We start from the raw sequence: 14,068 nt of genomic DNA, 5'->3' as shown, positions 1-14,068 counted from the left end.
GAAGAAGCATAGCAGAACAGTAGATGTCTCTTCTCCATCAAATATCACAGGGAAGACTATTTTTCACTAGTTTTTAAAATATTTTTATAAAATATATTAAATCTTTTACATATCTAAAATTACTTGTTAGATTGTATAGATTTTTTTTCTTTTTAAGTTCTCTGTAAGGAACAGTGATTTATCCTGGTGAGACACGTCTAAATGTATTTATCCTCTCAGCTTCAAAAAGTGTATTGGTTCTAGAATCAGAACATCTGTCAGTGGCAAAGAAGGGGTTGTTAAAGCAGCTATGGCCTCAGAGGGGTAATATTGCTGGAGAGAGGCGGCCACAGCCCCAGCCGCCGGAATGGAGGAAAGCTTCATATCAGATGATGGTTTCATCAGCAAACGTTTTTAAATGGAAGCGTTTGTTTCAGCAAAACAAATGTTTGCCTTTTGGCCAGTGGGGACCAACCAACAGATGCTTCTGCTAACATTTCCACAGGCAGACTGGCACCGAGCTCTTCCCTCTCTGAGCTTCCCTTTCAGCCAGGAACTCTCCTGCGACTCCACTGGCTGCCTGGTGGAAACATTTTGTAAAAGCGATCGTCTGGTTAAATGGGTCCAAACACTTTTCAAACGGTTTGCCTGGCCAAACGCTTTGCATAGCAAGCTGGACATTTCTTGCAGGTGTTTCTGAAGACTCATGCGTCCCTGCAGGGTCTGGTTTGTCAGCCGAGGAGCTGTCCACCATGAACTCGAGCTGTGCTGAGTTCAATGCCAGTCATGTTGTGCTCAATATTTCATAAGTTTCTGTGTCCAATGAGGGCAGTCATGGAGGTGTCTAGCACGGGGCCAGGGAATTCATTTAGAAATAGTCTTCAATGCATGTTTGTGTGTATGTGTCTTCTTTTGAGAATAATATCAAAAATTCAAAGGGCTTAGCTGGCTCTCACATTTTGAATTGGGATTGGAATCAGAAAAACAATCTACCCAGTTTGACGGGTGGTATAACTTTGTGGTAAAATGGTGGCTTTAGATGCCCTGAGATCTGAACCTGCCGTGTGACCTCGGGACCATGACTTACCCTTTGAGTCTGACTTGCCTTATCTTCATATGAGGACTAATAAAACCCTTCCCTTTTCAGAAGGGTTTAAATTAAGTATTATATGCCAAGTGCTTAGACCTGTGCCTAATCCATAAGGGCCCTTTGGTCTTGATAACTGTTAGAACTTTTTGGTGTGACCACTGTTTGCTGTCACTCATAGGCACAGAAAGTGATGAGCAAAGGACACGGCATTTGAGATTTTTCACGTTTAAAATTATAGCCTATTCTAGTCTATCACTCTGGGTGTCTTTCTGTATCTAATTATAAGTAAGCGCAAGCAAGTTTAGTGCGCTTATAGGTTTTGGATGCTGAAATTATGTGACAGTTGTACTGAAATGTTCCTTGTCCGTGTTTAGCAAACTAATATGCCGCTCACAATGAGAAATTATCAGTAGTGGAAACGTGATTTAATGGCCCGATCAAGGGTAAAGTTAACATTTAGTATCAAAGTGAATGGAGGGTTTAGCTAGGCTGCTCATCCAACATCTAGTGCCAGCCCCATAGTGCTGGCGTTAGACGATCATAAACCGTCATTTGACAGCCAAGATGAGGGAACACTTGCTTGGGGACCTTCCTGCGCGTGGGGACCTGTATGACACGGGGTCCTCTAAGGGACCTGGTCTGGCAGGCAAGAATGATGAGGTGGAAGGGGAGAAGCACATCCTTTGCATCCATCCCTGGTTCACCATATAGACTTCACGCCAGCAAGGGACGTATTAAGCTTCATTCATGGGTGCGATCGCGAGATGCCACACAGTAACTGAAATGTGTTTTGTCTGGCCCTAGGAAATGACACTTCCCTTGCTGCTTCTAAAACCAGAGTTGCTCTGGGTGGAATTGCTTGCTAAGCTCTAATGCTGGCTTGTGGTTATAGGGATTTTTGCTGTGTGTTTCCAGACCAGTACCCAATTTTTCGAATCATATTTGGTGGCGAGAGATGCCTGGGAGACTGTATCCTTGTATGCTTAACTCGTTGGTAATGAGCTACCCAATCAAGTCTTAAGTGGCTGTAAGCTGTGCAGAAAACTAATTGCTGATGGATGGCAGCCTACAGCTTCATTTTCAGATACTCATTTTCTAAATTCTGGCCTTTTAAAATTCTTGGGTTGGCTATAGCCATAGCATGATAAGCCTGCAGGGTCCTGGGGTTGGCTGAATGTTTCTTCATTAGAAACAAATATTTACGGAGCTAATGCCAGAATAAAGGCATGTTAATCTTTCCACTGGGCTAGTGTTCACTTAAATGTCTCCAGTTATAGACATGATGGATAGACGAACAGACACATAAACATCAGTTGTCCCCCTCCCTCCTGGGGTCCCTCCTTCCTCTTCTTTTCACCTTCTTTCCTCCTGCTGGGATGCACCCAACTTTGCATACAGTCTTGTCAGTTTTCTTGTCACACCTCTAGATGTAGATGCCCTTTGATTCAATGATTTTTTTTGAGCAAAAAATACAAGTTGCAAAATGCAACTTAGATGGTTACATTCTAGTTACTCTCCTGTGTTGAGCTCATTTAGCTGATCTGAGCGTTGAACACACAGAATCTAGCTGCTGTTGAATTTTAGGAAGAAACACTACTACTGATGCCCCATTGCCTGCCTTAGAGTGAGTAAAGGTGTTTTTCCTTTCACATCTGTGATCTCATTTGAGTGGTGATTATTCTGAGTCTGAAGAGCAAACAAGCGATTACACATTCTCTAGCTGAATGATGCTCGTTTAAGTCAATCACATCCTTGCACCTTAGTGATCATTCATCCTGTGCAGAATTTCATAATGACTGGTATGAACGTCAGTCTTGACATGAGTCGGTGTGGGCCTTTAGTTCTGGTGGATCTCTTAATTTGATAGAGTCTTACTCAGTTGAGTGCATGGAAAGGAGGGAGGATCAAGACAAAGGAGACAGAAATACAATGACAACGGGCTCTTAAATTTTGATGATGAAATGAACATATATACACGAATACAGCAGCCGCCAGCAAGTTTTCAAGTACTTTGTACCAGCCAGATTCTCCCTCTTCTTGAATTTGGCTTTGCTACATCAGTACCCATCTGCTGGTAGTAACCAGACTGATAATTGAAGGCAGGCTTCCAGCACCACGTTGCCAGGGCCATCTGTTTTCTAACGGTGCAGTAGGGTTTTGGAGGATGGGTCTTAACTGTTTCTTTAAGAATTCAAAAATTTCCTTTACTTCTCAGAGGGATATTTTTTTAAGTGTGTTTGTGTGCTTTTAAAGTGAGGCTTATGAGTTTCCCCTCCCCACACCACTCCAAGGATGGGGTTGCTTGGTTCTGTCAGTTTGTAATGATACCTGCCAATTCCCAGTGATCCAGAAGGTGCCGTATAATATAGGTTGAAATAATTAACAACTGTAATATCATTGAAGGTTGAACAGCAGGTTGAGGAATATGGATAGAGGAGTTATATCGATTATGCAAGTCACATGGTTAACAAGAAGCGTTTTTATTTGGCAGACAAATATTGCTTCGTTTTAAGACTAAGAAAAATAGGTCTCCCTAGAAAACAGAATGAGGCTGCGTGTGTAGGTCTCTGCTATTCTATGGCACATCAATGCTCAGCTCTTCATTTAGTCAGGTGCTCACCCAAGGGCCTGTCTTCACTGGGAAGCCTCAGATTCCTCCACCGAGAACTGGTCCTCCCATGCTCCAGCCATCTCATTTCTCCTAGCACACTTCCCCTCTCTTAAGCACCCGAACGCATCCTGCCATGTATTAAGTGACAGCCCCCTCAGGCCGGTACCTGTCCTGAGGGCAGAGACTGTGTCTTAATTTGTGACTGCACCTTTCATAATGCCCATTCCAACATCTTGTACACTGCAGATTTTAATAAATATTTCTTAAAGGTAATTTTACTCATAAAGACATTCCCATAGAGCAGTGAAACTTAAGATGGTTTTACAACAAAACATCAAAAATCGTCACAAGAATGTTTTTGGTTCGTTAGCACCTCGGAACTTAGCAAAGATATTTTTGATTATTTAGGCGTGATGGAAACTTGGAGCGATTGTGTCTTTAGGGAGCTTGTAAAAAGGGTTTTTCTTATGAGCGAATGCTTCAAAAAGTAAAGTTCTTGAAGGAAAAAGATTATCATCAATTCTTAGGTTTCGTGCTTCTGACTTCTATTTATGATATCATTTTATTGAAATAAAACTATCTAACTTCATTGCTCGAAGGGCAAGTGAGATGCACACGGTCCCATGAGACAAGTCCCACCGAGGCAGAAGGGCTGAATTGCTTGAGCATCTGCCAGGACAGTAAGATAACTAACTAAACCTGTCCTGTAGGAAATGAAGAGGGAAAACAGCTTCCTCAAGAGTCAGTCTGAGCAGAGGGCCCGAGAAGTCTGCCACCTGGAGGAAGAACTGAAGAAGGCCAAGCAGTGCTTGAGTCAGAGCCAGAATTTTGCAGAAGAAATGAAGGGTGAGTGGCATTTTAGAGTTCTTTCTCTAGGCTAATGTTCCCTCGAGGGAGGGTGGATGTCATTGGAAACTTCTTTGATTTTTTCCATATCTTCTCCCAGAGAGATTTCAGCAGCTGATGTGGAAAAAGTTTTTGCTTTTCCACTTTTTAGTTTCCAGAGTGATAGTTGGACTTTTTCTTTATTGGAACACACTGAGTCCCCAAATGCCTGGTTTTCAGCACTTTGAAACCAGAAGGGTAAATATTTTCCACACAAAAGTAAATTGTTGGTGCTGTCTCTTTCCCCAGCGTGCTATTTTGTGTCTCAAGTGGGTTTGTTAGTTATATCCAGACGGCTCATCTTCTCACCCATTACCGTTTCCCTTATAATGGAAAATTCTATATTAAATGCATGTTTTCCCAGCCCTTAGTGACCATTGTTTGTGGATGGCTTACTTGACTGAATGATTTTATTTCTTTACTTTCTATATAGCCACAGGATGATGCTATGTACACCAAATGATTCCACTGTTTCTTTCACATTTATTTGTATGTGGAATGTGTCTTTATTTAGATTTATTTTCTCCCCTGGGGTGTTTGCACGTCTTGGATTTCTTTTAACCTGAGCACTTCTGACTCTTTTCTTTTTTAAATTCTAATATCCCCATACAGCTTTCAATTTTCCACGGCAGGAGGTAGAAATATCAATCATCAGATTTTTTGAAAGAAAACTATAGGAAAAGAAAGAGTTAGGGATTTTTTTTCAGCCTTGCTTGGGGCTCTCACAAGCAAATAGCCTCTATGGCGCTGTCCGCAGCAGCCATCCACTCTCAGTAGGTAGGCGGAGATGAGCGGGCTAAAAAGAGGAATTGCTGCCCAGCTGGTATAACCCCTGAGTTTATAATACATGCTACCTTTCTCATTGACTGCTGAGATTCTTAACTTTTATTGTTTCTCGGCCTCCTTGGGAAGGCTTCCTATTGTTGAATGAAAGCAATGTGATTATTCTCAACTGGGAGAGGCCTGTGGGCAGAGGGGAGTTTTTAAGCAGAGAACAGGCAGTGATGGAGTCTATGACAGCTTCCTGATGGTTCCCATCTTCACAGGCACCACCCTGACTGAGGGGCTGGGGTGTGGGGCCATTGCTCCTCACTGATATTCCTGTGTATGCCTCGAGGGTTGCTGATATATAGAACCATATATACTTTGGGGAAAAAAAATATATATTTTTTAATCTAAGTATAGTTGGTTTACAAAGTTGTGTTAGTTTGGTTGTACAGCAGAGTGATTCAGTTATACATACATACACATATATATACACACATAGCTGTTTTCAAGTTATTTTCCTTTATAGGTTATTACAGAATACTTCAGTATAATTCCCTGTAGCAACACATACTCTGTCCTTAAGCCTGATCCTATGCATTTTTGACTAAAATGGCGAAGAAGTGACTCGCCTTTCTGAGATATCGGGGATATTCCACAGTGATGTGGGATGTTTCTATCCTGGTGCTGCTCCTCTCGCACTTTTCTCTCCTTGAATAGCTATTTCCAAAGGGCAAAAATATGCATATACATAAGCATATACAAGATAAAAGAATAAAAGAAAGTTTCAAGTGCTTAGGAGAATAACCCCTTGGTGTTTTATACAATAGCACTTTGTTATGCTGCTTATAAAGAAGAGAAACACATGTATCACCATCATGAAAAGGACCATTTTCTCATTTTCTTTATATGAGCTTAGATAATTGTCAGGTGGTTTATTTTCAAGGAGGTATGCAGGCAATAATGCCAGTTTTTACATGACTTAAGCTGTTGTTTTTTTTTTTTTTAGAGTTTAGAATTCTTATAGAATAAATATTAAAGCCGTGACAACTTAAAAATATATTTTTCCTCTTTTAATAGCTAAGAATACCTCTCAGGAAACCATGTTAAGAGATCTTCAAGAAAAGATAAATCAGCAAGAGAATTCCTTGACTTTAGAGAAACTGAAGCTTGCCTTGGCTGACCTGGAAAAGCAGCGAGATTGTTCTCAAGACCTTTTGAAGAAAAGGGAACATCACATTGAACAACTGAATGAAAAGTTAAGCAAAACAGAAAGAGAATCCGAAGCATTGTTGAACGCTTTGGAATTAAAGAAGAAAGAATACGAAGAACTGAAAGAAGAGAAAACTCTGTTTTCTCGCTGGAAAAGTGAAAACGAACAACTTTTAAATCAGATGGAATCAGAAAAGGAAAGCTTGCAGAGTAAAGTTAATCACTTGGAAACCTGTCTTAAGACACAGCAGATAAAAAGTCATGAATATAATGAGAGGGTAAGAACCCTGGAGATGGAAAGAGAAAATCTAAACGTGGAGATCAGGAACCTTCAAAACGTGATCGACAGCAAGACCACGGAGGCAGAGACACAGAAACGAGCCTATGGAGAACTGCAACAGAAAGCTGAGTTCTCAGATCAGAAACATGAGAAGGAGATAGAAAATATGTGTTTGAAAATCTCTCACCTCACTGGGCAAGTGGAAGACCTAGAACATAAGCTTCAGTTACTGTCAAGTGAAATCATGGACAAAGACCAGCGTTACCAAGACTTGCGTGCTGAATCTGAGAGCCTCAGGGATCTGCTAAAATCTAGAGATTCCTCTGTGGTGATAAGTGAGCCTCATCAGAGAAGTTGTTTGGCTTTTGAACAGCAGTCTGCACTGAACAATTCCTTCACAAATACAATTGGAGAGCAAGAAAGTGTGCCTTCAGAAAGGAGCGGATGCCCTGTAGCCACAGACCAAAGTCCTAAAAGTTCATCCGTGTTGCAAAATAGAGTCGTTTCTCTCGAATTTTCCTTAGAGTCGCAAAAGCAGATGAACTCAGATCTGCAGAAGCAGTGTGAAGAGTTGGTGCAGATCAAAGGAGAAATTGAAGAAAACCTCATGAAAGCAGAACAGATGCATCAAAGTTTTGTGGCTGAAACAAGTCAACGCATTAGTAAGTTACAAGAAGACACTTCTGTTCATCAGAATGTTGTTGCCGAAACTTTAGCTGCCCTGGAGAGCAAGGAAAGAGAGTTGCAACTTTTGAATGAAAAATTAGAAACGGAGCAGGCAGAGATTGGAGAGTTAAAAAAGAACAACCATTTACTGCAGGAATCTCTAAAGGAGCTACAGTTCTTGTCTGAATCCCTGAGCTTGGAGAAAAAGGAACTGAATTCCATCATTTCTCTAAATAAAAAGGACATTGAAGGGTTGACCCAAGAGAATGGGACTCTCAAGGAAATTAATGCCACCTTAACTCAAGAGAAGATGAACTTGCTCCAAAAAACCGAGAGTTTTTCAAACTGTATAGATGAAAGAGACAAAAGCATTTCAGAGTTATCTAATCAGTACAAACAAGAAAGACTTACTTTACTACAAAGATGTGAAGAAACAGGAAATGCATTTCGGGATCTTAGTGAAAAATATAAAGCGGTTCAGGAAAAGAACTCTAAATTAGAATGCTTGCTGAGTGAGTGCACGGGTGTTTGTGAAGACAGAAAAAATGAATTAGGACAGCTAAAGGAAACATTTGCAAGAGAACACCAAGCATTTGTATCGCAGTTAGCATTAGCTGAAGAAAGAAACCAGAATTTAATTCTGGAGTTGGAGACAGTGCAGCAAGCCCTGCAGTCTGAGATTACAGATATCCAAAACAGTTCCAAGAGGGAGGCCGATGGTTTAAGGCAAGAAATCATGAATTTAAAGGATGAACAAAATAAGATGCAACAGGAAATTAATGCCTTATTACAAGAGAATGAGCACCTGATGGAATTAATGAAGACAAAACATGAGTATCAATGTCTAGAATTGGAACCAATTCAAGACTCTGAGAAAGAAGGAGAGAGGGAGATAAATACATGTCACGTTCAACTTCCGATGGATCTTGATGTAAAAGATACTTCTCTAGACACTTATAATGCACAACTGGTGCAAGTAGAAACTAAAGTCAGAAACATGGGATTAAAACTTCAGCAAAGTGAAAAGGAAGAGTGTCTCCAGCACGAATTACAGACTAGAGAATTAGAAACTGAAGATTTGCAACAAGATACTCGGTCACAAGATATCAGTGGCCTTGGAGACTCTGAAATAGATCCAGAAGAAAAATATATTTCAGTGCTTCATGAGTTGTCAACAAGTCAGCAGGACAATGCCCACCTGCAGTGCTCTCTACAGACAGCCATGAACAAGCTGAATGAGTTAGAGAAAATGTGTGAAGCCCTGCAGGTTGAGAAGTCTGAACTCATATGTGAGCTGAATGACTCAAGATCAGAATGTATCACAGCAACTAGTAAAATGACAGAAGAGGTAGGGAAACTAATAAATGAAGTTAAAACATTAAATGACGAAAATGGGCTTCTCCAAGGCGAGTTAGTGGAAGAAACGCCAGAAGGTGAATTTGGTGAACAACAAGATGAGCAGACGTCTGCGAACTTAAATCCTTTGGATGACAATAATTTCTATGAGCATTTGACCTTGTCAAACAAAGAGGTTCAAATGCACTTTGCTGAATTACAGGAGAAATTCTCATCTTTACAGAGTGAACACAAAATTTTACATGATCAGCACTGTCTGATGAGCTCTAAGATGTCAGAGCTGCAGTCCTACGTTGACACATTAAAGGCTGAAAATTCCATCTTGTCCATGGGTCTGAGAAGCTCTCAAGGCGACTTGGTGAAGGAGGTGGTGCCAGGACTCGGGGAGGAGCATTTACTGTCCTTGTCATTCTCTTGTGTGACTGACAGCCCCGCTAACGCCGGTTTGGGAGAGTCCTCTTTCTACAAAGATCTTCTAGAGCACACAACAGAAACGTCCCTCTTGAATAATTTAGAAGGGACTGTTTCGGCAAACCAGTCCACTGTGGAGGAAGTCTCTTGCAGTAGCCTGGAGGAGGAGGAGGAGGAAAATGTGACCGAGAAGGAAATCCCCGCTGCCCCGCTGAGGAGCCCGCGAGAACCTGAGACCCTCTGTCAGACGTACCTCCAGTCCCTCAAGCAGCTGGAAGAGAAAATTGAAAGTCAAGGGGTTACGAAAAACAAGGAAATCCAAGAGCTCAAGGAGCTACTGAGTTCTTCGAGGGAGGAGCTCGCCTACCTCAGGAAGCAGTGTTTGTCGGAAAGTGAACGGTGGCAGCAGAAGCTGACCGACGTGACAGCCGAGATGGAGTCCAAGCTGGCGGCCGAGAAGGAGCACACGGGGCGCCTGACGCTTGAGCTCGAGGCGGCGCGGCTCCAGCTGCAGGGTCTGGACTTGAGCGCCCGGTCTCTGCTTGGCGCCGACGTGGAAGATGTAAGTACACGGGACCGACGCGCGCTTTCTCTAACCGCGTGCCTAGCAGGCACGCAGTGTTTGTTGAGACTGACGTTAAATCCAAATTAAAATATTTTTAGCGTTTAAGGAAATAAGAGGAAAATATACCACAGTTTTGAAAAAAGAAGCCAGAACTTGGGGGGTAATTTCTATCCTGATTATCTTTAAACAGTCTTATATTGGACATTACTACAGAGGTTTTTTTTAAAAGTCTCCTAGAGAAAATCATGTTATAGAGTCAGACTGTCTTCTTGAGGATGTCTTTATGTTTTCACTTTGTGAGTTCATAAAGCACATTGAATCTCAAATTGGACCTTAGGAATGGTAAGGTGATTGGAATTTTTATCTCTCTTACCCTTTTCAGACTGTTTTTAATGTTACAGAGTTATAGTCATGAAACTAAATATTAGTGTTTATTATGTAATTCTGAATACTTTTCTAATACTTTGCTTGGGTACAAATCTATGATTTGATATCAGTTATTCTAAGAGACGCTTTTTTCTTTATTGAATAAGTAGTTGTTTAGTTACTTACACCTTTGTCTTTTCTTGTCTACCAGCCAAACTACTAATTGTGTACAGTCAGTGAGTTTTACTTAATTCCCTCCCTGTACCTCTGTCAGGTGGTAGAAGGCAGGTGGAGAGGTGATAGCAATTGTGGTCAAAGTAGCAGATCCCCACTTTACAGATAAGAGAAGGGGAGGTTCAAACATGTGATTTATCCAAGAATATAAAGTGATATAAGCTGCTTATATTAAGTGATTAAGTCCTTGGCCTGGGAATTTGGTCATGAAGCCTTACTGCATTCTCTTATCGAAGAGTGTCATAAATGCTGAAGATGGAAGCTGACCGTTTTATTTGGAACTTGTTAGCCTCTTATTTGATAATCCCAAAGAAAATTTCAAATTTGGCTACTTAGAATATTCCTAACAAGAAAAAAATTTTGAAATATAACTACATCACAATTTAGATGATCACATAATTGAGCTGAAGGGTTTGTCTTCTTGATAAATACCCAGGACCCTGCACATAGCGAGCACTTCCTGAATGTTTGTTTAATTGTGTTGACTGTTTGGAAGGAGAGAGGTGAATCTGGTAGGCAGTATGCCATTTGAAGAGATGTGTTTAGCAGAGACAAGTATCTAGTTTCCAAAAAATAATAAGCCTATTCTGATTCTTCTTGAAAAGTAAGATGCATTCTTATTATATTTTGCAACTACAGGCTGTTCTGGGTGGAAGTGATAGCTGTGACATAAGAGAATCAGAAGAATATACTTCAGAAACTAAAGAGAGGACCCCAAGGCATGAGATTCATCAGATTTGTGAAAAAGATGTTCAGCAGGATCTCAGTCTAGAGATGGAGAAAATAGCAAAGACTGGTGCAACCAAACTTACAGAAGAATGGTCCAGAGAGCAGTCCTCAGAAACCAGTCATGAGACCCCAGTGGAAGATCCAGCCCAGGGCTGTTCAGAATGCATTTCTGAACTGTCCCTTTCTGGGCCTAATGCTTCGGTGCATAGGGATCTTCTGGAGAATCAGGTAACCATTCAGAGTCTCGAGCTGAAGGTAAAAGAGACATCAGATGAGAATTTGAGATTACTTCATGCCATAGAGGAACGTGACCAAAAAGTTGAAAACTTGCTAAATGAAATCAAAGAGCTAGACTCAAAATTCCATTTACTGGAAGTACAACTAACTACCAAGAGTGAAGCATGTATGGCATTGGAAAAAATAGTTGAGGACCTTAAGAAAGAAAAATTAGATTTAAATGAAAAATTGGAATCCTTTTCTGGTCACAACCAGAGAGAAGAAAGTTCAGGAGGTCTCACTTCTAACTTAGAAGTGGGCACAAGCAAATTGCCACATAAAGGTATTGAAGATGATGTAGCCAAGGTGACTGACAACTGGAGAGAGAAATGTCTCCAGGTGGAAAATGAGCTACAGAGGATTCAATCTGAGAAAGATAGCATGGAGCATCATGCCCTCTCTGTGGAAGCCAGCTTAGAGGCAGTTCAAACAGAGAAACTATATTTAGAAAAAGACAATGAAAATAAACAAAAAGTTATAACTTGTCTTGAGGAAGGACTCTCAGTGGTCACAAGTGAGAGAGACCAGCTTCGTGTAGAGTTAAATACTTTGTCAAAAGAAAATCAGGAGCTAGATCAGATGTCTGAAAAGATGAAGGAGAACATTCGAGAGCTTGAATCTCATCAAAGTGAGTGTCTGCATCTCCAAGAGCAGCTTCAGAGTTTGGAAAAGGATTCACAGGCACTGTCTCTGGTAAGAAGTGAGCTGGAAAACCAAATTGAACAACTAAATAAAGAGAAAGACTCACTTGTATGGGAATCCGAAAGCCTGCAGACCAAACTGAGCGAGTCGGAGCATGAAAAGCTGACTGTCACCAAGGCCTTGGAGGCTGCACTGATGGAGAAAGGTGAGGTCGCGGTGAGGCTGAGCTCCACGCAAGAGGAAGTGCGCCAGTTGAGGAAAGGCATTGAGAAGCTCAGGGTCCGAATTGAGGCTGATGAAAAGAAGCAGCTCCATGTCTCAGAGAAGCTGAAGGAAAGCGAGCGGAGGAATGACTCGCTTCAGGACAAGGTTGAGACCCTTGAAAGGGAGTTGCAGATGGCAGAGGAAAACCAAGAGCTGGTGATTCTTGATGCTGAGAATTGCAGAGCAGAGGTGGAGACCCTAAAAACACAAATAGAATTGATGACTGAACGCCTGAAAGATTTAGAATTAGACCTTGTCACAATACGGTCTGAAAAAGAAAATCTTTTGAAACAACTACAAGAAAAACAAAGTCAGGTGTCTGAATTCGATACGCTACTGTCTTCACTGAGAAACCTATTAGAAGAAAGGGAGCGAGAGAAGATACAGACGAAGGAAGAGTCTAGAGCTGCAATGGAGGTGCTGCAGACACAACTGAGAGAGCTGAGTGAGGAAGTAGCAGCCTTATGTGATGACCAGGAGGTCTGGAACCTCAAAGAACAGAGTCCGGACTCTCCTGCCCAGGAAGTACAACAGCTGAGAAATAACATTGGAAAGCTGAAAGTCTACTTGGACACTGATAAAAAGCAGCAGCTCCATATCTTAGAAAAACTGAAGGAAAGTGAGCATCTGGCAGATTTGCTTAAGGATACAGTTGAGAACCTTGAAAGAAAACTCGAGCTATCAGGAGAAAACCAAGAGCACGTGGCTCTTGAGGCTGAGAAGTCCAAAGCAGAAGTAGAGACCCTGAAAGCAACAGTGGAGGAGATGGCCCGAAATCTGAGAGGTTTGGAATTAGATCTTGTCAATATAAGATCAGAAAAAGAGGATCTGACTAAAGAATTACAGAAAGAGCAGATTCGAGTGTCTGAATTAGAAGCATTAAATTCTTCATTTGAAAACCTATTGCGAGAAAAAGAGCAAGAAAAAGTACAGATGAAGGAAGAATCTAAAGCTGCAGTGGAGATGCTGCAAGCACAATTAGAAGAGCTGAAAGGGAAAGTGGCAGCCTTGGGTGATGACCAAGAGACCTGGAAGGTCAAAGAAGAGAGCCTGAGCAGTCAAGTAGACTCCCTTGAACGCGAGAAGGCTCAGTTGCTGCAGGGCCTTGATGATGCCAAAAGTAATTACATGATTCTGCAGTCTTCCGTGAATGACCTCATTCAAGAAGTTGAAGATGGCAAACAGAAACTAGAGAAAAAGGACGAAGAAATCAGTATACTAAAAAGTCGGACTCAGGACCAAGAGCAGCTTGTCTCTAAACTGTCCCAGATGGAAGGAGAACAGCAACTTTGGAAGAAGCAAAAGGCAGACCTGGAAAATCTGATGGTGGAATTGGAGCAGAAGATTCAGGTGCTGCAATCCAAAAATGATGCTTTGCAGGACACCTTAGAAGCTCTGCAGAATTCTTCCAGGAATCTGGAGAAAGAGCTTGAATTGACAAAATTGGAAAATATGTCCTTTGTTGAAAAAGTAAGTGGCTTTATGTCTTTACATTTGAATCTGTTGTCAGGAGGAGGGGCAACCACTGTGTGAATTCTGTTTCCTTGTGGACAGTGTGCTGTATTGGCTCAAGCTTTGTAAAAACTTTAAGTTTGGGGCTCTTGAACTGGGGGGGATACTGACTTGGTTCCTACAGTGAGTGACTCTTAGCTTTGGCGCACACTTCCAGGGGGTACTTCCGTGGATTGGCCCAGTTTTCACGGTGACGCCTGGGCAGGGAAGCAGCTCTGGGCTGTG

At 41.6% G+C, this 14,068-nt stretch overlaps 1 protein-coding gene across 1 annotated transcript in view; it reads left to right on the top strand.

The window, feature by feature from the left end:
* Positions 1-14,068, top strand: part of CENPF (centromere protein F) — a 60,757-nt gene that overhangs the window by 26,091 nt on the left and 20,598 nt on the right. The window contains exons 11-13 of the mRNA XM_065936216.1: positions 4,391-4,526; positions 6,411-9,817; positions 11,060-13,801. Of these exons, the coding sequence (XP_065792288.1) occupies positions 4,391-4,526; positions 6,411-9,817; positions 11,060-13,801 (6,285 nt within the window). The remainder of the gene's footprint in view (positions 1-4,390; positions 4,527-6,410; positions 9,818-11,059; positions 13,802-14,068) is intronic.

The sequence above is a fragment of the Muntiacus reevesi genome, chromosome 5 (assembly GCF_963930625.1).
Source record: "Muntiacus reevesi chromosome 5, mMunRee1.1, whole genome shotgun sequence".
Taxonomy (NCBI): domain Eukaryota; kingdom Metazoa; phylum Chordata; class Mammalia; order Artiodactyla; family Cervidae; genus Muntiacus; species Muntiacus reevesi.
This window is presented reverse-complemented; position numbering and strand designations above follow the sequence as displayed.